Here is a 21,348-nt window from a genome sequence, read left to right as displayed (position 1 = left end):
TGTATACATCATTTTTATTATTAGCTTTTGTAAACCTTACAAAATACAGGATATAAACATAGCATAAAACGCCAACCAAGCATAACACAGTTCAGAAAATAACGTCCTAAATATTTGTTAAACTCTTCCAAAAATATATACAGCTATATACACATAACTTACAATAATATATATAATGACTTTCAGGGAATATTACAATACATGTATAATTTATGTTCAGACACCTCACAACATAAAATCTCTGGAGCTAATCTGATGCAACACAGCTAAAAGAAGAGCAACATATTTCTCATGTTTACTTAAAATGTTTTAATAAGTCATTACAGAAGTTGGGATTTAATGTTTGGTTTGTTCACAATGATACCACAAAAGGGTGTGGGGAAATTATTTTTTACAACAAATACAGGCATTCTTACAGCTTTCCCATTTCTCAAACACACAGCAGATGAAACTTTGGAGATGTTGAGGGCAGGAGGCAGACACGATGATGTTTCAATTTATTTGACTGCTGAGGGAATCAAAGGCATTAATACTCCTGCTCGCCGCTTCTTAATATCCTCATCTCTTACTTAAGCAAGACAAAATATTTTACCATTGGAAGACAGAGTTCGATACATGTGTGGAAAAATGGTTCAATTATGTTTGTAAGATGAAATGGCACTGCTTTGTTTCTCCATATTAGTTCTCTTCAGCATTTCACAAATTAACAACAGGAAATAAAAATCTTTCATATTGCTAACATAAAAACATTAAAATTGAAATTGAGAATACCTGGAAAATGCTGTTTCTTTACAGCTTTGCAACCATGTAAAAACTTGACCAGCCTGTCAGACTTATTGGAACATCTCCCGAGCCAAACACGTGCAAGAAGAAGCTCAGTACTATGGATACAGGTCAAAGGCAGCAGTGATAGCAGTGTAAGGCTAGACCTCCCAACTCTGAACTGTTGGCCTCCTTCATAGTGGTCACAGAAGTCCATCATAAATATCTGTTTAACAGAATTCCAGTCAGAAATCAGCCAAGTTAAATGCTTAGTTTCATTTTTATCATCTGAATCTCACTTTCACTATCAGACTGCCATGATGCATATGTCATATATATATATATATATATTATAAAGTACAAACAGCTGGTGTTTGTAGATGTAAATGTTCGCTTCTGTACAAGAGATGCATATTTTTGTATCAAGTATTAACCAATACTGAGAGATGGAGCCAGTTAAAGCCAGAGGTACAATCAAAGATATAAATTAAAGATGAATGCATCCTGAGGCACGTTCACGCCTGTCCTCCGTCAGGTCTCTGCTGATCATACGATGCTGAAATGACGGGCTACGGTACCGTTTCATTTGAGACCCAGACAAAATAGATGGCCTTTATTTAGGGCAACAGTAATTATAAAACAGGCCTATCATATAACTACACAAAGACAGAATATTAGACACTTGCATTGACCATGTAGGATGGTATGTGTGGATGCATATAAAACATTTTAGCCGTTTCATTCATTTCAACAAAAGCCCTTACTGCTGCGTGATGAGGCACTTGGACCGTTTACATGCGGTTAATTTTGTCTTCTGCTAAGTAAATGTTGTCTTCCATCAGTTTAGTCTGCTATTCCTGTATGTGCATTTTTAAAATATAATTTGTCTGACCTCACATCCTGCGGGCCACTCCATGCACCAACAATAAATATTGATTTTAAAGAGTTCCTGGGCTTTATATTTATTCATGTGTTTATTACAGTTCTGACTAACTTGGTGCTTGACTTTCTCCTCCCTTCTGTAGGCTGCAGTACAGAAAAAGACTCCCGACAGTCTCTTATAAAGTGCTGGACTTAAAATGGGCCATTTACCAAAACTGCTAATTGGCAGCAGAGAGGAGGAAGGATAATGAGACTGTTAGAAAAGTGTGCCTCTCTGCAAATGGCTCAGTCATGTCAGGGCAGGTGACTGAAGATGATTCCAATGTATACTTGTCAAATAATAACTATGTTTGAGTCATTCAATGGACTGGAGGGAAAATGTAAATCTATTCGAAGAGAATTATCGGCTTTTGTAACAGTTAGAAAATGCAGGATTTGCACATAATAAGAAAGAAAAGGAAGAGTACTGTCATGGGTTCTTTGGCAGTACGGCCCTGCTGCGTCTGCAGGGACATCAACACGAGGTAGGAGGCTCATGTCCCCCTGAGGTCCCTCTAAGTTCATCGAGTGGGCTGGTGAAACCCTTCCTCCAGCCTCACTTCCTGTTTTTTTTTTAAGGCCATTGGTGGTAGATGCATTGTTTGAATAGGTCAAAGGTCGTGTCACTGATAGCTTAGAGAAGACCAGTGGGGTCAAGCAGGAGGGGGCCGCAGAGTCTCCAGTAAAGATTTGACAGCAGGTGAAGACAGCAGGACTCGACCTAAACTCCCTCCAGCTCGGTAGCAGGCGTATCCCAGCATTCCCATCATGACGCCCTTGAAGACCGTTCGCAGCACCCAGCCGAAACGTGAGGGAGGTGCAACGCTGAGGATGAGACAGACACATTGAGCAGCTGCAGTCACACCGCGTCTTCTTCTATTTAACACTATGGGGGGAATTCACTAAAGGTTTGCACAGCTCATTTGCCCCCTAAACCTGCAAATGACACAAAAAGACTCCGCCTCATTCTTGTAGCACATGCAGAGGGTTAATGCACCCTAAAAGTGCGAGCAAACAGTGTCTCTGTGCTCCGGTGCTGTTTGCACGTATTTACATGAGTCATTCTGGGGGTCAAATTGGTCCCCTTTCTATGCAAATGAGCCTCGTGGCAAAAAGCATCTAATGGACAAACGCCTGCGCTAACAGCACCGCGCAGTTAGAGTGAAAATATTACAGTCTGCAGAGAGCTGGTGGGAACTGCGGCGCAGTATTATAAGGGCTGTCACACTGAGTTTACACTGATCATGACAACAATTCCACCTTTTGTGTGATCAAAAATGTATTTGTAAGTATTACTTTGTTGTTTTAATTATAATCAGGATACCAATCAGTCCGGGGCTGTGTGAGGCTGAACCCCGGCACACAGGCACACTTTGTCCACATGTGTGGAGACGGTCTGGAGCCGTTACGCAGGACGGGGGTTATTATGTGGACGAGCTGCTGTTGAGGGCTCGCTCAAGGAATGGAGCTGCGTTACAGACTGTTAAACTAGTAAACACCTATCGAATCTGGACTTTACAATAAACTGTTAGAAGAGCTGCCTGCTCATCATCAATATGTGCATGGAGCTGAGCTCTGTCAGTGTGGAGCTCAGTAAATGCATGATAGCAGAGAGTGGAGGTGCAGACAGCTTCTCTCCACAATCAGACACAAAACAAGAGCAAACTGCACGGATCTGCTAAACTTCAGGGCGTGTTTGTGCTCGAATATCATCAGTGTAATTTACTTTGTGAATCAGACCTCGAGACGGAGCAGATAGCGGTGGCAAATGATGTGCAATTTATGGAGCTATCTGCGGCCGCAATTCATTCTAAGTGAATTCCCCCCTATATGTGATGTGCAGTGTCAAAACAAGACATACCTCATGATTTCACAAATGTTGAGCTGCTTCTCCCAGTTTCTCTCGATGCCTGGGACGTGACCCATCCCCACAACTCCCACCACCACAGCAGGCACTTCTACAAGAGGGTAAAATGTTCTGTTACATAAAGAATCTACAGAGTCTTTATATTTCTACCACAAAGTATAAAACCTCAGGTTAGCTTTTCTACACTTGACAATAAATAAAGTACTGTATAGAAAGGAAGTATCCAGGATAAAAGCACTATAATATGCTTAAAGAGCATGGATCCCTGTGGTCTCACCATGAATGCAGAACTTGCTTTAGAGCTTAAAAACAGACTGAAGCATTTCCCCTCTGTTTCTTTGGAATATAGATTAAAATGACTTTTTAGCATGAGCAAGAGCATGACTAAGCATTTCCATGAACAGTCTTTGTGGCATTCACACCACATTAACACTACTCTTTGGTTAATTACGCAACATATTTGTAACAAAGTCGATGATAGAATTACACAGTAGACTGAGGTGTCTTGGCTATATCAAGTAAAGCTACTCTGATGATGGTTTAAAAAACAGGTAAAACAACTGAATGAATAAATAGCAGTATTTTGTGCATGTGAATGTGAATACATGCACCCATGGACCCATCATCCCATGGATGTAATGTACATACACTATATTTCAAAGAGGTAAGAGCAGGACTAGGAAGCAAAACAGGGTTAATGTTTGGTAGTGGGACGTGATTCGTCAGCACCTAAAGTAGCGATAAGCTCATAGACAAACGGTGTGCCTATCGGTATTTAACGTTAACATTCTGTCTTATTTTATGTCGTTTTCATTCAATCGTTTTCATTCTAACGTAGCTGGCATCTGTCTCCTAATAAAAACAAAGCCGCTGGCTTCAGGCAGTGACGTTGAATTGTTGTGGTCTCCTGCTGACGAAAGTTTGGGCTCACTTTATCAAAGGTAACTCTGCTGCATCTTCCTGCTATTTATGTAAAAGTTAGTTGCGTCTAAAGGGGGTAACATCAGCAACCTTAGGAAACATACAAGTTCAACAGTCTGTAAATCTGAAGCAGTGCAGCGTGTTTGACTGCTTTAGCAAAGCAGCTAATGCTAACATCATCGCTAGCGCAACTGATAGTCCTCAGTGCAGCCTCAGAGTCCCTGCGGCTCAGATGGCAATGCTGCAGAAGGGATCAGCCAAACGAAACATGCAGTTAACGGGCCTGGTTCTTATAAAACAGCCTGTAGTTATTCAGTCACTGTTGTTAGCTAGCTTCGGTTATTAGCACTTCTAAGCTATGTTCCAATAGACGGCGTCAGTCGAGCAGCAGTCATCTGCAGTGGGTAACGTTAGCAGAAGTTAGACACCAAGTTAAACTCATCCTCCATTGCTGAACGAGGGAAACTAACACAGGAACAAACTGCAGGATGTCACAGAGCTGTCCAGTTGGTTTAGGTACGCTAGTAACTGATAGCTCGCCTAAGTGTGAATTTTGTTGCCATGACAGCCAGAAAACTGTTTGTATTGCTCATGATTTTTACTGTTACTACATTTACTGTTTGTTTTTTTTAAGATTCTTTTTTTGGCTTTTGCCTTTGTTTACAGGACAGCTGAAGATACACAGGAAATGTTGGGAGTAGAGAGTGGAGGATGACATGCACCAAGTGATCGGCAGACCGGAAGTCGAACCTGCGATCAATGCGATAAGGACTGCAGCCTCTGAACATGGGGCTCCTGCTCTACCAACTGAGCTAAACCAGTGCAACCTACAACATTTACCGTTAATGTTAACTGTTGTCACTGCAGGGACATGACCACAGCCCTGAACCCCAGCTACAACCCCCCTTCCAGAGGCACTAATTATCAGACGCCCTAATAAAGACATGTCTTTATTTTTTGCACCAAATAATGGAGAGTAGTATCAATAAGAGTATCGATAAGTATCGTTATAAAAAAACGATACCCATCCCTACAAATAAGACCCATGTGATTATCAGCTGTACTGAACAGTAGTACTTACTCTGGGCATTGGGAGGGGCCTCCACACAGCGTGTTGCCTGGCGGAGCGTGTGTGTGAGGTAGATGTCTCTTTCAGCCACGATGGTCTGGTGGAGCGCGGGAAACTCTCCGATCATCTCTGACATGGTCTGCTCCAGCAGGTCCTTCTGTTTGCACTTCTCCACGTCCTCTTTACTGAAACATGAGACAGAGACGCTGGTGAACATGTTTCATTTCACTTATGAAGGTGAAGAAAGAGGAATAAACAATAAGACATTCCTTGGGCTGGTTACACACTGAATAATATTTTCTTAGTCATGTTAAAGTTTTTAAAAGACTATATTCAACATGTACACCGGCTTTACTTTATGTCATTTATTATTGTTTAGGGTAAAATGAGGGTTTAGGCTGCATTATTGTGCAGAATAAACACATTTGAGGCAAAGACTGCGTTTGGAGGAGACAGCCTCGTCAGCCTGTTGTCTTTTCACTCTAAAAAAAATCAATGATTCAGAGGATCCAGTCCCTGAATCAGGGCACGGCTATAGTGAGCGGTGAGCTTAAAAAGACTTTTTCAAGCTGTGCCAATCGCCTGGAAAATAGGCTTTCAAAACATACTTTCAAGCTTAACAGCAATTTTTAGGCTCAATCGAAGAGACGTCAGAGGACGGACACACAATCACTTAAAGCTTCCAGTCTGATCTCACAGACACGGGCGGTTTAAAGACATTGGCAGAGTTGCATGTTCTTTGTAAAACGTGTGGGTGCATGTTCCCTACTGTTACACAGAACACAGACAGGCAGACAGACACCATGCTCACAGACTGTTTACACTAGCTGCATTTTTACTTACAGGCAAAATGTTGTTGCAACCACAATTTCCCCACTCTGCCCACTTCTTTAATATCTTGCATTGAGTTCATTGTGTTCCTTGTCCCCACCTTTACACTAAATATTAAGAACCACAGAGAGAACACTGAACACCATGTTCTGTTCTGAACCCATTAAGCTCTAATCCACGTCCATCTGGGGGGGAAAGCAGCACTTCCTGCTGCAGGAGCTTTTTTTTTTTTAACAACCTCCCTATTTGGAAAACTATTTTAACCCAAGATTTAGCTAAATCCCAGTTTTGGATTACTGTTAATATCATTATTGAAGCACATGTGGATCATCTCGGGACATCTAAAGAATCAAGTGCAAGATACAGTACATCTAAAGACAGATACTAAGAGAGACAGCATCGCAACACTGGGTGAGTGATGACAAGTGGCTAAGTTGAGCTCGTACCTGATTGGGTCCGACAGAAAGCAGAGACCCCATGCCAGACGGGCCTTCTGCCACAGACTGAGAGCAGCGATGGCCCTCTTGAACGTCACGGGGATGGGCCTGTCCCCGAGGTGAAATTTACAGAACGGCACCTGTCCAGCCTGTGGAGAGAAAAGAGCTATGAGAAGACAATAAATAGAGATAAATAATAAGCACTAAAAAGAAAGCATCGTTTGACTTTTTACCTCTTTGAAGGCCTCCCTAAACTCTCCTCCTGGAGCCATGCCCAGCTGCTCTGTGATGTGGGCTGAAACTTTGAGCAGGAGAATCTGCATGAGGCCGGACATCAGCCCGTTCTGACAAACACACAGGGCAGAAATAAAGATTCAGTGTCAGTCTGGAAATCTGAGTTTTCACTTATACGGACAGGAGAACACATTGTTAGTTTTATGCACTTGCAGTTACCATTATGGAGAATACAAAACACACAAGTGCAGAACACACTAAGCTTGGCCTTAATCCTGCTTCTGCATAAAACATCAGATATTTATTTCTCCATTAAATAACAGTGCAGTTCATCCATTCCTCCCTTTCTCCATCTTATCTTTACTGTCTTTACACACTACCGCCACTGTTCACTCCCATCCCTCTGAAATCCTGACCTGTTTGATGGCCTGCTGGACCTTATCCAGGTTGATGTCTTTGGCTTCCCTCAGCAGTGTATTCTCGTCCATCTTTAGCATAGACACCCTGTACTGGCACAGCTCCACCACCACTACGTCTGGCTGCACGGCTCGGATCGTCTGTGTGAGGGAGAGGAGCAGCAGGTTTGTAAGATAAGAAGCAGAGATGGAATAAGAGAGCATTGAGGAGAGACAAAAGTGCCAAATGAGCAGAGTGGGAAGAGGCAAAGACAAAAGACAAGATTATGCTTTGCAGAAGAGGAATGCCGACCTTATTATGGTAGAATTACTCTTTATAATTTCTCTGACAATCCACAGCATATCACACTTTTAAGAAGGGTGGATTTGGCAACAGGTACAGCTCAAATCCTGTTTCACTTGCTCACCGTGGCCACATCCTTTTTACTGCTGTCACTGAAGTGTGCAGTCCCCACCAGGTAGAGGAGGCTGCCATCAGCAGCAGTGAGACGGGTCACTGTCTCAGGGAGCTCAGGGGACGCCTGGCGACGCTGCGCTCGCAGCTGCCAAAGCAGCTCCATCGCTTCTCCATCCGCTAGACAGAAACAATACAGACAGATACTAAAGAGACAGAACATACAAGAGCCAAATTATAGAGTCTGATGTCTCACTGCAGAAATTAGTTATAGCAATCTACTGTATGTCCCACCATTGTTCGCATTGATATAACAAGGAGCAACTCTGCTTGTTATGGAGAAGAGTTTAGTTGCAGCTGTTTAGTAAAGGCACTAAATGCACACCAGAAAAAAAAATCATAAGATAAAAGGACATTTTTATAGTTTCTGGTTCTGGAAAAATTGCAGAAAAATGGAGTATGTGGTGATCAGTAAGAACGGAAGCAAAACCATGAGCACTTTTGCATGAGGAAAAACTGCATTCATGATATATGATGTTTAAATGTGTGTAGATTACCTACGATCGCTTCAGGAAGTAGCACTAACTTTCTTGTAAAGCGCATATTGTATGATTGTATGGTACCATGCAGATTTAACATTTAATTACTAATGACACTGTTAAGTTTGCTCAAAGTAACACTCTGATTGAATGTTACAGGTGTTTTACATGATACATGTCTATGTGCGACACAGATAATGAAATAAAACCACAGCTTACAGATGCCTGGAGGTAGACAAGGAAGTTCCTCTTCTGAAGGATCCTCTGATGGCCCGACTGACTCATCCTGTCAGAAATCACAACAGCAAACAGACAGAGGGCATGTTTACATCAACACCAGATTAAGAGATTATTCCTCTAGTCCAGTTTGTGAACGAAGGGCTGATTGCATTTAATTAAGAAACTGCTATTGGGAAATTAAGATTGTAAAAGTTAAAAATTAAGTGAACTTAACTGCAGAACAAAATAGTTTTACACAGACATCATGCAAAACCAATGCCCATGTGTCCCTTTACCGGCATTTGTATCAAACAAAAACGGCATGTAGCTGTAGTACAAACCTCTGAATTGTTGTCTTGGTCCATGCTTGAAGCACTGAAAGCTGCGTGTGACAGATGGCAGAAGTAAGACACTCGTTACTACTTGATAGTGAGGCGTTCACTGACAGCTAGCTCCAGTATCGTTACTGACTGCTGACGTTGCTTTAAATCGAGGTGGGAGCTAACAGTTAAAGTGCTGTAACGCCAATGGTAAAAGTGGTGACTGTAAATGATCGAGGAGTACAAATCTGACAGGTAACGTTATCTCCAACGAGGCAACCAGGCTAGCTACACAAGCGACTTGCAAAGCTAAAGAAGAGGTGAGTAGCCTGAGGCAGGTGTACAAACAAGCTGACGTTACCTCCAGGTAGGAGGCTGCTAAGCATTGAGCAGCTGAGGGCGCTTTGGTTTGGCTAGCTACCGGATGATGAAAACAGCTAACTCAAGCTAATGTAGGCTAGCAAGTCACGGTAACAATTTCGTCAAATCACAAACGTCTAAACGTAATACTTCAACGAGAATTGTGTCCATTATCAAGTACAAAACATCTGGTACTATGTACGATAGTTGTCTCCAACAAAAATGACAGACTTACTGAGTTAGCCAGCCCGTGTGTCAGTATGCTCCTCGTCAGTACAGCCGTTACAGTAAGTGCGTTCACGTGTTGTCGGAATAATCGGAAAAATTAGTTTCTGACTGGGAGAGTTCACGTGAACGCCCATTTAAGTCGTAACAACTGGAAAAGTCGAAAGAAGTTTTGGCACCCAGCTTCCCGAGTTTAAAGACTTGACGTCATATTACGCAGAAACGTGGCAGACGGCTTGATGGTCTTGAAAATGTAATTCATTCATGCTTTGCGTATACATTTCTGGTTTACTTATAATTTATAATGAACTACTGATTGTAACTGTAATATACTGCCCACGTTAAGTGACCTAGGATAGTTCTGAGCAATTCAATTCAACAAATCTTTTTATTGCCTCCACGTAGTTTCCAAATTACTACTTAAAGCTTGTCAACACACCAAATTCGGAAAAACGACTTTTCAACCTAGGAACTCCGAGCATTCGAGTAGCACTTGAATGCATGGAGTGATCTGTTGGAACTGACAGCCGCAGTGCATTCTGGTATATGAAGTCATTGATAACCAGGACGCCAGATTTATTTGTAAAGTAAGTGTTTTTAATTTGTATTCTTTGTAACGTTTCACACAGTACAACCAACGTCGTCCGAACCCTTTTCTCCACGTATATGCTATCATTAAGACTCCTGCGACTGTCTCAGTGTTAAAATCTATACAGAAAAATCTGTTTTATAAGCAGAGCTGTGTTACCACATATAACATGCTCTCGCACACTCGTGCTACAAGTCTTAAAGTGCTTTTGGATGCATTTAGTGTGCTTGAGTAATCTAACATGGAGATTCTGAGCCACCCTGTGTCACGACAATGAGACTGATCATTTGTTATTTCCACCAAAGATTAACTGAAAGCTTAAGTGGGTAACTCGTTTCCTCCCATCATGAGTCTTAAAGTGTGCTTACTTAATGCCCCAGAAGAAGAGATGAGTGTCCTCTACAGTAGATGTCATATTAGTGTGTAAGTCAGTGCACACAGTTCCTTTATTAGTTTCTGTTATCATGTGCAAAAAAAGAGTGAGGTTGTGGTAGGCAGCCATCCCCTTGTGCAATCCTTGTGAATAGTGCTAACATACCTTAGATTCTTGCTTTTACCACAAATACATAACTAGTTATTGACAGGGCAGAATTAATGAAAGAAATTTGGATTGTGTTGAAGACAGTAGGTGATAATCAAAAGCTTAGTGTTATCATGGAAAAACCTTTGGAAAAAGTTTGGAACGATTTCACATCTACTCATCACTTCACGTCACAGCAAGAAGCCAGCAGAACACAAATGTCACATCACTTTCCAGTGAGTCCAGCTCCATTCATCGTTTTGTAGCTGTTGTTAAAGTCTTCAAGACATAAACACCCACATCACTGCCTTATTACTACACGTCCTAGTATCTGGTACCTGTTAGACAAATTTCTCTTCACCTCAAGTTTTAGTTAAAAGATTGTTGGCTGTTCATTTATAAAATTTGCCAATTTACCTACTATTAATGACGTGCACATATAGTCGAGTCAGGTTCTGATACACATTGCTAATCAATGGTGAAATGATAAAGCCATGAGACTAGTGTTAAATTTACCCCAAGAACACTCAGTCATATATAGTGTCTATACATGTATCGCATTCTGTGAAGGATGAGGCTTTAAGCGCATACATTATTGCCACAAATATATTGTGATCTTTTGCATATAAATTGTGCAGATCTCAACACTTGTATTGCGTGAGCTACCTTTCTACTCAGCTAGTGGGATAAAGGGACTAAGCGTTATCATAAGTGTTTAAAATACATTTAGTTTGAAGCAGTCCTTTTTGCAGATATGCATCGTTTTTTTAAGAACGGTCACTCAGCTCTCACTGCTGCTCATCCTTTCAGTAGACCTTTAAATATACCTGTAGCACCCTGTTGAAATATATCGCTGCTGGTTTCATTGGAGGGTGTTTAGCTTTACACAGTCATCCTGAGACGTGAATGTGACATCACTTCCTACAGTAATACTCAACATTATCAAACACACAAACTTTGTCTTATACTCTCTTAATATTTTCCCTCTAAAAAATGAGTCATTTTGTTTTTACGACTAACAAAGTCATTTTCTCATCGGCCCGTTTAATCCACCCGTCACAGAAGTTCATTTAAAGAGCAGAGGTGTGGAAGGAGGTGATCGACATGGTGGTCATGTGCGCAGAGTGAAGTGTCGCGGGGGGGGGGGGGGACAGGAATCTCCGTCAGCGTTCCTCTTCTTCTCCTTCTTCAACATTCCCCGGCAGCGATGAGCTCCCCGGGTCTCTCTGCCAGTCTGTCTCTACGGTGTTCTTCATCCTCCTCTTCCTCAAACAGAGTGTGATGTATACTCAGCAGCTGGTGGGTAGGGGCTCTTGTCAGGGGGGGCGGCTGAGATTCAGGGTTTTCCGTCTGGGTGACAGGGTCCCTAGGAGGAGGAGAGGACTTGGGACTGAGGGCGTCTTCACTGGAGGGAGGATTCGGACTCACGCCATTTACATACGTCGTGGTTGGGAGGGTCATCGTAGAAAAGGCAGTGTTGGTCACTTCTGGAGAGCATACCTTCGTTTCTGAGGAGACAAGAAGGAAATAGCAGACAGACAGTTTAGGTCTCTAATGAAAACAGTACAGGCAGTTTGTCTCCTTAAAAACACCAACTACACTGGTTTTCAAAGGTAAGCAGTAATTGCGCAGGGAGCCAGGGGTGCAATGGTGTAGCCTAACAAGCTGGAGCTCACAAATAATCACACCTCCTGTTTGCACCGAGCTCTGGTTGCAGGCATAAGAAGGTAAAGCTAGAGTAGAAAGGAGTCTGCATTTGTCTCTTAGCTGCTGAAATCCTTCAACATTCAGCCCAAATACTTAAAATGACCAGAAACAGCATTAGTGAAGGAGACATCAGGCTCACCTGTGATTGCACCAGACACATGAACAACAGTGTGGGTGCCTTCAAGGAACACTGTATCCAGGTTGTGCTCCGAGGGCAGAGGTTCTGTGGCTGTGGGCTCCACCTTGGGCTTACGGATGGTCAGCATGTACGGGTGGACGTCCAGGGAGAAGTTGCGAGCGTGCTTTTTCTCCATCCCACATATGTCTATGAATGAACATGAGAAGCCTGATTTAAAAGGAGTTACAACATTGCAGCAAAAAAGACAGCTCAACTGGACTGCACATGGGTCGCCGTCTCTACAGACTGAGCTAAACCAGCGCCCTCTGAGAAGTCTCTTCACTCAGTTCCCTTGTTGGTCGCTAACTTTACCTGTTCTGTTTTTAACTGTTCAGGAAGTGTAGAGTGGGTTGACCAGAGTATTTTCTACAGCTGTCTGCTGTGTCCTGAAACAACAATGCTGAAAGTGAACCACAATAGTAAATGTATGTGCTGTAGAACAAAAAAAAATCAGCTGACAGATGCTAAAAAGCTCTCTAATGCTCGCTGATGGGAGCTGCAGGGTTGGATGATAATTCTCGATGGGTTTGTCACTATGAGCATTTCCTTTCAAATAACACATCCGGTCAGAACAGCTGCATGGGCTGTGCGAAGTGTGCAACCGCACAGGGCCTCGTGCCTCTAAAGGGCCTCGCACAGGGTCCGCAGCAACACTTGCTGAAAACCGCGGACCTGGCAACCCTGGCTTCGCATCCTGCTTTTGTTTTTCCACTATATACTTTTTAAGACCCACCATGATTCTGAAATGAAACTCCTGTTTGTCAGTTCCATTATGCACACTCAGAAATCTAGCCTAACAAATGATTCAGTTTTTTTCACTTTCCAATCTCTCTGCGAGACGAAGGAAAAGGGGAAGCAATGTCGGCCGCACGAGAGCGCGACAGACTTCGTCAACACGTCAAGTTCGCACACTGCCTTGCACCCCCCTGCGGCGGCTCTGCATCTGGTGTTGATGAATATTTACGAGAGCGGCTTTAAATTTTCTTTCTTTACATGTCTCAGACCTACTGTTCGTAGTGCTGCGTACCTTTAGTTGCAGGATGTTGTGTGCTTTTTGTATCTAGAAGCGGGGCGATGAAGCCGTCTGCCACTGTCTTCCGCCGGAGTGGTTTTGGCTTTTCAGGCTTGGAGTTATTTTCCAGACGGGTCAGCGTGAGGGGTTCCTTTACGAAGGACAGAGACACAGAAACAGGTTATTATATCAAAGCTTAAACTACAGTTCAGCAAGAAATGTAAGTTCAACTTTTAGAAGTCCTCAATGAGGCCCACTTCCTGTGCCTCCTCAAAGAAAGAGACTCTTAGTAACACCTGAAGGCTGCGCTGGAAGCACCTTGAACACACATCCAGTCCATGTTTATATGCACTGCTTTGCTCCAATGAAGTGAAGTTCTGGAGGACAGTAGATGTTTTTCTCCTGATGTCATTGAGGCTAAATGGATGTTCATGAATTGGAACAGGAAGTAGAATTTGACAGGTGTCTTACCTTGAAAGGTTGCGGGAGAGGATTTGAGGAAGGGATCCATTTCATCTTCTTGCGCGGTCGTTTGATGACCAGCGGCTCCCCAGCGATCTCTCCCACACCGAGATCTGATGGGTCCATGTTGGGATCAATGGTCTGTATCCCAGAGTCCCTCACAGTGGGTGTAGCGTCATGATTGGACTGTGCAAGCGCCGCCAGCAGCTGCCTGACCACGTTGTCATACATGAGGTCGCTCTCGTTGGTGATGAAGTCCAGCCGGTTGAGCGACTTGATGTGGTCTCTGTTCTCGTTACAGAACATGGCCAGGATGTTGATATCACAGAACTGAGACTTCTGCCAGCGTCGCCGGGTTTTTATGCCGACTTTATGCAGTTTGTCGAATACAAAGTTGGACTTGCGCACCACAAACAGGTGCAGCAAATTAACCAGGATGATGAGGTTCATGGTGCAGAGCAGAGCTATATCAACTGCGGCCATGATGCGCTGCAGCTGCACAGCAGGCAGCTTACAGTTCACCTTTAGCTTCAACTCTACATAGCTGCTAATGTCAGGGGGCTCACCTAGCGCACAGGTGAACTCATTCTGCCTCTGCCGGGCATAGTAGGCGCTCAGGTAGGAAATGGGGATGGAGCTGAGGCAGATAATAGCCAAGTGGCGTCCGAGGTAAAGCTTAGCCAGAAAGTTACTTTGGCCTCGTCTCTCTAAATATTTCTCAAACAGGTTCTGCTCGGGGCTCTTCTCCTTCTCTGCGTTCTCTATGATCTCCCTCCTCTCTCGCTCGGTGATGCCAGGTCCTTTGGATTGGATCTGCTTCTCGATCTTTGGGGCTCGGCCCTCGGCGGCTCGATGATAGCAGTTATCAATCTCTTGAAGCAGGAAATTCAGCTCCGAAGTGAGCCGTGTGGAGGCCATGAACTCCCAGCCCAGAGCGGGAATGTACATGATTCCAGCGAAGGCCAGCAGGGCGTAGGGCAGGAACTTGTGTTCAAACAGTGACGGCCAAAGGTGAGACTCCACACCAGGTAAAGCGTCCCGCAGCTCTGTCCAGCAGTAGCCTCTCGCATACAGTGCCTGGTCTCTGGTGAAGTTGTGTGGGGTGTAACAGTATATGGACTCCTCTGAGGACAGCAGAGATAACAAACATCAAACCAAACAATTCTTTAACAAGTTGGATAATTATATCTCAGAATGTTAGCTGACAGAAGAATGCTACATGATGCATCCTGGGTGTTATGTATCTAAAGCATGTTTTTGTAAGTGAACAAAGGTAAACATACCTGTAGTAACCTTCCTGTTCTGTGTTTCTGCATGTGCACACAGCTACACTGATCATTGAGTCATAATGTGACACAACAGCTCTGCATCGTGCAACAGATGTTTAAACAGACACAACAGACACGCCTGGCAACTTGCAATGAAATATTCACATTTTCTAGAAACATCCTGAATGTTTCTGATCAGGTTTTCCTTTTGTTTGAACTTTATCTCTAAGAATCTTTTAGAATCACTCATCTGTGTGTCTCTGATAGAGATCACACTGCGTTTTGAAATGAAAGGAGCGTCTGCCTGGCTCAGGTACGGAGAGAGAGAACACTCTGTCTAGTCAAAGTTTTTATGATCTTTTATTTCTGTGCCCGTTGAGCAAAAACTTGGAGTGGTTCAAGGTTGCAGCAAGTCCATATTTAACCTTTGGAACTGAACACAGAGATATCTGATATTACAGAAGTTTAGACTGCGATCTTCTCCGCCTGTTCTCTTCATGGTTACTGCTAAAAAGGCCAATGTGACATTAGGGTGTTACAGTCACAGAGGGCAGGAAGATGACTTTGCACTGAGTCATCTAAATTTGACTCATAATTTGGCAGTGCCCTAAAAATCATTATCAAACACAGCAGAGAGGGAATACCTAAGAACTTGTGTTAACACCCACATCTTTGTGCTGCTAAAGTTGAACGCTCAGTCCCAGATGGTTAATGCTGCTATGCAGAGAGTCTGACTCAGCAGTGAACTAACATCTTTCCCGTCCATCGCTTTCAGTCTGCCTTCTAACCAAACACCTTCCTCTTCCTCCCCCTCCCTACTCTCCGGTTGCTCTGACGTCTTTCTGACCCTTTCTTGCACTTTCTGTCCAATCAGTGCTCATTTTCCTGCCATGCCTTATCTCACTTCCTCTTATCACTGTCTGTCACAAGAGACACAAAGCTCTGCACGGTTCACTCAAAATATTCTGGCTTTGACTCAGTTTGATAAACGTCCATAACCTCCCGTACGTCACATTCTTGTGCTGAGACTGTTGTTGCCTTAACAGAAACAAAGTGCAGTGCCTGTGAACTTTACAGTCCTATGCTATCTTCTTGCACAAAGTGTACCTGGTGAAAAGTTGATAAGGGGAAACAGCTGCTGATTACTCAGACATTGTTTGGTAGTGAACCCCCTCTAGTGGCGGAAGCCTCACCTGCAAAGTTCCTGGTGAAGACAAGGGTGACCAGCAGGATGGGGATGATGACCGTCCCGATAGTGACGACTCGATCAAAGGGCAGCTCCAGTTTGAGCTGCACCATGAGGCCCGCCAGAGCCCCGCCCCTCTCGTCCTGAGAGGAGCCGGGCAGGATCAGCTCCTTCAGCTTCTCGCCGGCGAGCAGAGCTGTGGCCATGTCTAAGTTTTGGTCGAGGATGTTCTGCATCCGGAACACAATGGGCGAATGCTACAACCTCCCTCTGAGCCGGAGGGGAGACCTGACACTCCCTGCTGCTGAGCTTAAACACACACTCGGTAATGTGAGGCCCGCTTCAGCCCCGGTCACCAGACGTGTGTGAGAAGCGGGTCATGCTGTGTGGTCTGTGATCTTCAGAGCTCTGAGGTTTTAGTTTCTCGCAGCTCTGCTCCTGTTAAAGAGCGGACATAATGTTCAGACACACACTCCTGGCCCGGTCTCCTCCGTGGTTTGCCCCATCCTTACAGTGCCTGGCTTCCGTCCACACACTCTGTGAGGCAGGTTGAGGAATGAGCTCAGGTTAGGAGCGATCCACAGGGAGAGCGATCGCTGGCTGAAGACTGATCTTCAGGTCAGGAGAAGCTCTGACACATCCTTTCCTGAAAGACAGATAAACAGTTACGGTGGTGCAGCTTGTGCATTTTTGTCAAAGTACAGTGAGGTAAAGGGTGCCATCCGGGGAATATATTTACAATAGATTAGTGCCACAGTGTGACTTATTGTTGCCTTCTTAAGAAAGCTCTGTGTTCCCCTCAGCCGTCCTCTGTAGTGCAGTCAGCTGGCTGAGGACTAATCCTCCCTCTGACCAGTGGAGTGTGAGAGTGGTTAGATCTGAGCGGGGCTTTTGCCTTTGATCGAGCAAGGACACTAAAGGGCACACTTATTCTCCGGGGAGTATGCTAACCTAAAAGTGACGAAAACAGAATTTACTTTGTGATTCTGACACACTTTTGTTTTCCTCTTGAAAAATTAACAACCAGTTCTTTTTGGACTTTTCCAAATTCTCCTCCTGTGCTCTTTGGAACAGCGTGTCCACACCGGGATGTCAGGCGAACACAGACATGTCAGTGGGATGTCATGTGTAGCTGCAGGGTGGAATGAATGCCTGCTGCACGCTCGTTTCACATGAAGGTTATGTGGATGTCCTTTGAGAGCGGTGAGAATACATCACCCCTTCCCATCAAGGATCCTCACTCTCTCCATCTTCCACTTTTTCTTTCTCTCTTCGTTACTCCTCCTGCCCTCCTCCCGCTTTCCTCTCGCAGAAACACAACTCATCTATGAAATCCTGACAGGCTGAGCCCTCTCGTCAAACAATACTAAATATCACAGGAAGCGGAACCTTAACACTGTGGTGTCATGAGTGCAGGGACAATGAGTGCACTCTTCAAGATCATAAGGAAGGATGTCTTTGAAATATTATCAGAGAACTTCATTCAAGGTGATGATGCTGAGATCATGCAGGAGACCAAGATGTCCCGTACACTTTATACTTCCTGGTGACATCAGAGTAACTTTATCGACATCCTCAAACACTGTTTCCATGAAGAGGGAAAATAAACTTTGCATAATTCATATTTAAAGGGGCAGCATTACATTTAAGTCTGTGAGCCGCTGGCACTGCTCCAGTCCGACAGATAAAGCCCCTCAGTCCGGCTCTGCTTCCAGTGTTTAGAGAGGGAATCCCACATTCTTTGGCTGCCACAGCATCCCGCTGGCTCTGACCAGATCAGCCGGGCACAAAGAGACGGAGCTGAGCTGCTGGGCACCAGCTGAAGGAAGAGTCCCTGATCATTCAGTATGAATCAGATGATGAAGAGGGAGAAACTTTCAGATGTGGCACTTGTTCCGACCGGAGAACTGGAGCAGAACTGTTATGTTTAAGAAGGAATTAAATTAAATACAAATAGAGACAAAGAGAAACACCATAAAGTATGCTCACTGTTCTCACCTCTGACTATCAGTAAGTCCCTATGGGAACACAGGAGGGACATTTCATCAGGGTGAGGAGATCATTATGTCCTAGTTGGCCCCTGTTGAACAGGATCTCCTCACCGCTGACTGCTGACAGGTCTGTGAGCCCGGGACTCTGGGAGAGCGCCACCACAAGCACCACGCTTCCAGCAGAGACATAACATTGCAGTGAAGTGCAGCTGCCTGCAGATGACGAGTCGTTTCAGCACCTGAGCGGCGGATAGCTCCCGAATAGCCAGCTGCTAAACATCAAGTAGCGACTGAGTGTGTGAGTGTGTGTGAATGAGAGAGAGTCTCTAATACCTGCATCAGCCGTCTACCTGTCCTCACCGGAGGGACCAGCGCCGGGGCAGCCGCGCTCCCCTGGGTCATGTGCATGCAGAGGGAAAATAATCAAAATCCACTCACCATGTCTGGCTGCTTCCCCCGGCGCGGGAAGGGTTAATCTGCAGTGCGGGCGAGCAGCTACAGCATGTATCCGAGCACACCGGTTTGTTCCGCCTTTACCCCCCCAGCTCCCCTCCCCTCCAACCCTCTCCTCTCCCCCCTCCCTGCCCTGCCTCTTCCTCAGAAACAAGGGATGAGATAACACATTAACATTCTCTTCCTCATCACATCACCTCGCGCTGTCCTCCGCGCGCTGCATCGGATGAACGCAGCATCGCGATTCACAGCGGCAGGTGGTGTGCACGCAGAGATGCGGAAAATACACTCAAATATGTTGCAGAATTCGGCATCCTACACGTTCTTAGATCATTTCTTGAGGTTTAAGATACAATTATTACAGACATAGACTCCTACATGAACGCTGGATGATGTTAGTGTTAGAATCGGCGACACTACCATAAATAGTCTTTGGGTATTGGGACCAATAAAATACCTATTAAGGGAAAAGTCGTGGTTAAACAGTTCAGGGAAAACCGGATAACTCTGTTCAAATCCATCTGTTGGTTTAGTCTACAACCTAACAGCACGTCACTGGCAGCCTTTTATTCATATTGATAGGTTTATTTAGCCTGTCCATCATCTGCTGTGTGGGACTGACCGAGACACGTGCAGAAAACGACTGGAAAAGATCTCTGTCAGTCAGAGTGACTGGGTGTGGCGAGCATCTTATTTTGTATCATTCAAAACAAGGGGATCATTCCGCGGAGGAAAAGCATGAACTAAAGTTTGATATAAAGTAGAGCCTTCTGCAGCTGTTACAGGTTGAGCATCATTTATTTACATGCGCGTCTTTTAGATGTAGCACAGCCCTGTGTGAGGAGAGGTGCTTTTAGAGAAGCTGGAGGATGAGGTCTTTTAGAGAATAAAGGATATTTATTAGAATTAAAATAATTACAATAAATGTGTAAGTAGTGCCCCCTTATTGCCTTTTCATTTCCCACTTCCTCACTGCTGAACAGTTTTACTGCAGTTAGTGAGTTTGTTTGTAGCCTCCAGCAGTCTCTGGCTCTCTGATGGGCTTCTTGTGGCCACAAGGCGCGATGTAAGAGCGCGCGGAGGAGGCGCGAGCCACAAGTCAGTTCTCCTCAAGCCGGTTCCCGCCGGTTAGAGAAGCCGCACCTCACTACGTCTGCCTCCAAATATAGTCTCTCTCTCTCTCTCTCTCTCTCTCTCCCTCTCTCTCTCTGATGTTCATGTCTGAGATGTGATGCAGCTTCCTGTGTCCCTGCAGAAGAAGGCAGCATTCTGTGTGAGATAAAAACCCATCATGTTCTGTCATTATAGGCCTAGTGTGTTCACAATTACACCCAGTGCCCTCTTTATTAGGTAGAGGTCTATCCGTAAAAGTAATTGCAATTCGTTACATCACCTCTGCTAGATTCATTTGTGTTGCAGGCTGTTGTAAATGTGTTGGAACAATTACTATAAATGAGGCCAAAGCAGTGAATGCTGCGATATCTTCAGGGTTGTTGCTGTTTTTTTCCCTTCCTGTTTGCATGAGCGAGGAGGATTATGACAGATCTCAGTGCTAAAACAACCAGTGAACACATTTATTACAGTGTCAATAAGAACTGAACAGAAGACTTTATAAGAGACCAGCTGTTTTGGACATCATTAGATTAGACACAGTTCTGGGCCCTGTTGGCATCCCTTCCTGCAGCACTGTAGTAACTTTGTGGGTCATTGTTACATGAGTGGTCTGGAGACTGACTTGTTTTTCCTACCATAGTACACCACTGGGTGTAGCTAATAGAACGGCCACTTATTGCAAACCTACAGAAGCCCTAAGCGGACATGTAGCCATACATTGTATTTATTCCGTTTTCCTGTGATAACGAGTCATTTCAGTTGTGTTCTCGAGATCTCGACTTAGCGTCCTAATGTAAGAAGACCCCCCCCCCTTACAAGTATACAATTTTATGTAACCTGTTAAATAAAATCACGTTTTGATGTCCTTTAGATTAGGAGGACCGTTTATAGAGCAGTCTGCAGAACAGCTGGATGACAACTCTGCTACCAGGCAGACCTTCGTTCTGTTCAGTAACACACTCACACACGCTCCTGGTCCGGTCCGGTCCTGGGGGACTGCCAGGAGCTTAACTTAGGTGTGGAGGGCCGGGCTAAGCCCACTAACAGCACATGAGGATGGGGCACTGAGCTACACGGCACTACGGCTTTTTGGGCTCATCATTTTGAGACATTACACTCTGTGACAACAATTCTCTTAAAATTGACGTCATAACTCCTCCTCAGTTTTTGTTTTACTCGGCCGATCCCGTGTCTCTCCATCTTTCCTCCCCCTGGCTCTGTGGCTGTGAGTGACGGCTGACCTCAGTCATGAGGGGTTCAATCGCATTACAGTTGTGAACGTATATTGACCTTTAAAAGTCTATGTACTGTAGCTTCACTGGTCCGTTGAAATGAAGGCCACGAATCATACAGA

General features: G+C 44.5%; 2 protein-coding genes across 3 annotated transcripts; both read right to left on the bottom strand.

Annotated features, from left to right (window-relative positions):
- Window positions 1-122: 122 nt before the first annotated feature.
- On the bottom strand, window positions 123-9,572 carry trabd (TraB domain containing). Its single transcript, XM_069686479.1, has 10 exons — window positions 9,526-9,572; window positions 8,952-8,992; window positions 8,611-8,677; window positions 7,866-8,032; window positions 7,459-7,599; window positions 7,042-7,152; window positions 6,818-6,957; window positions 5,553-5,725; window positions 3,545-3,641; window positions 123-2,508 (listed from the first exon to the last, which is right to left on the bottom strand). Exons 2-10 carry the CDS (start codon window positions 8,973-8,975, stop codon window positions 2,337-2,339), a joined length of 1,092 nt encoding a protein of 363 aa, XP_069542580.1. The 5' UTR covers window positions 8,976-8,992; window positions 9,526-9,572; the 3' UTR covers window positions 123-2,336.
- Window positions 9,573-10,130: 558 nt separating this feature from the next.
- Window positions 10,131-16,824, bottom strand: panx2 (pannexin 2). Of its 2 annotated transcripts, XM_069686711.1 has the most exons (5): window positions 16,445-16,824; window positions 13,993-15,107; window positions 13,537-13,672; window positions 12,471-12,656; window positions 10,131-12,132 (listed from the first exon to the last, which is right to left on the bottom strand). In XM_069686711.1, the coding sequence occupies exons 1-5, from the start codon at window positions 16,671-16,673 to the stop codon at window positions 11,813-11,815; spliced, it is 1,986 nt and encodes a 661-aa protein (XP_069542812.1). In that variant the 5' UTR covers window positions 16,674-16,824; the 3' UTR covers window positions 10,131-11,812. The 2 variants fall into 2 exon arrangements, with proteins under 2 accessions (XP_069542812.1, XP_069542813.1); XM_069686712.1 differs by lacking the exon at window positions 12,471-12,656.
- Between the last annotated feature and the right edge of the window lie 4,524 nt (window positions 16,825-21,348).

Source organism: Semicossyphus pulcher, unplaced genomic scaffold (genome assembly GCF_022749685.1).
Source record: "Semicossyphus pulcher isolate SPU_LCO1_2020_fin unplaced genomic scaffold, fSemPul1.0.p SCAF_8, whole genome shotgun sequence".
NCBI lineage: Eukaryota > Metazoa > Chordata > Actinopteri > Labriformes > Labridae > Semicossyphus > Semicossyphus pulcher.
Note: the sequence above shows the minus strand (reverse complement) of the source record. Positions and strands in the feature narration are given on the sequence as shown.

What these genes read in the sequence shown, in the direction of transcription:
- trabd (XM_069686479.1), bottom strand. Translation starts at nt 8,975, where the DNA reads ATGGACCAAGACAACAATTCAGAG. An exon ending in ACCAAGACAACAATTCAGAG is followed by an intron (nt 8,678 to 8,951) that starts GTTTGTACTACA and finishes GATTTCTGACAG; the next exon opens with GATGAGTCAGTCGGGCCATC. An exon ending in TTGTCTACCTCCAGGCATCT is followed by an intron (nt 8,033 to 8,610) that starts GTAAGCTGTGGT and finishes GTTTCTGTCTAG; the next exon opens with CGGATGGAGAAGCGATGGAG.
- panx2 (XM_069686711.1), bottom strand. Translation starts at nt 16,673, where the DNA reads ATGCAGAACATCCTCGACCAAAACTTAGACATGGCCACAGCTCTGCTC. An exon ending in CTCTCCCGCAACCTTTCAAG is followed by an intron (nt 13,673 to 13,992) that starts GTAAGACACCTG and finishes TCCTTCGTAAAG; the next exon opens with GAACCCCTCACGCTGACCCG. An exon ending in ACAACATCCTGCAACTAAAG is followed by an intron (nt 12,657 to 13,536) that starts GTACGCAGCACT and finishes GTTCATTCATAG; the next exon opens with ACATATGTGGGATGGAGAAA.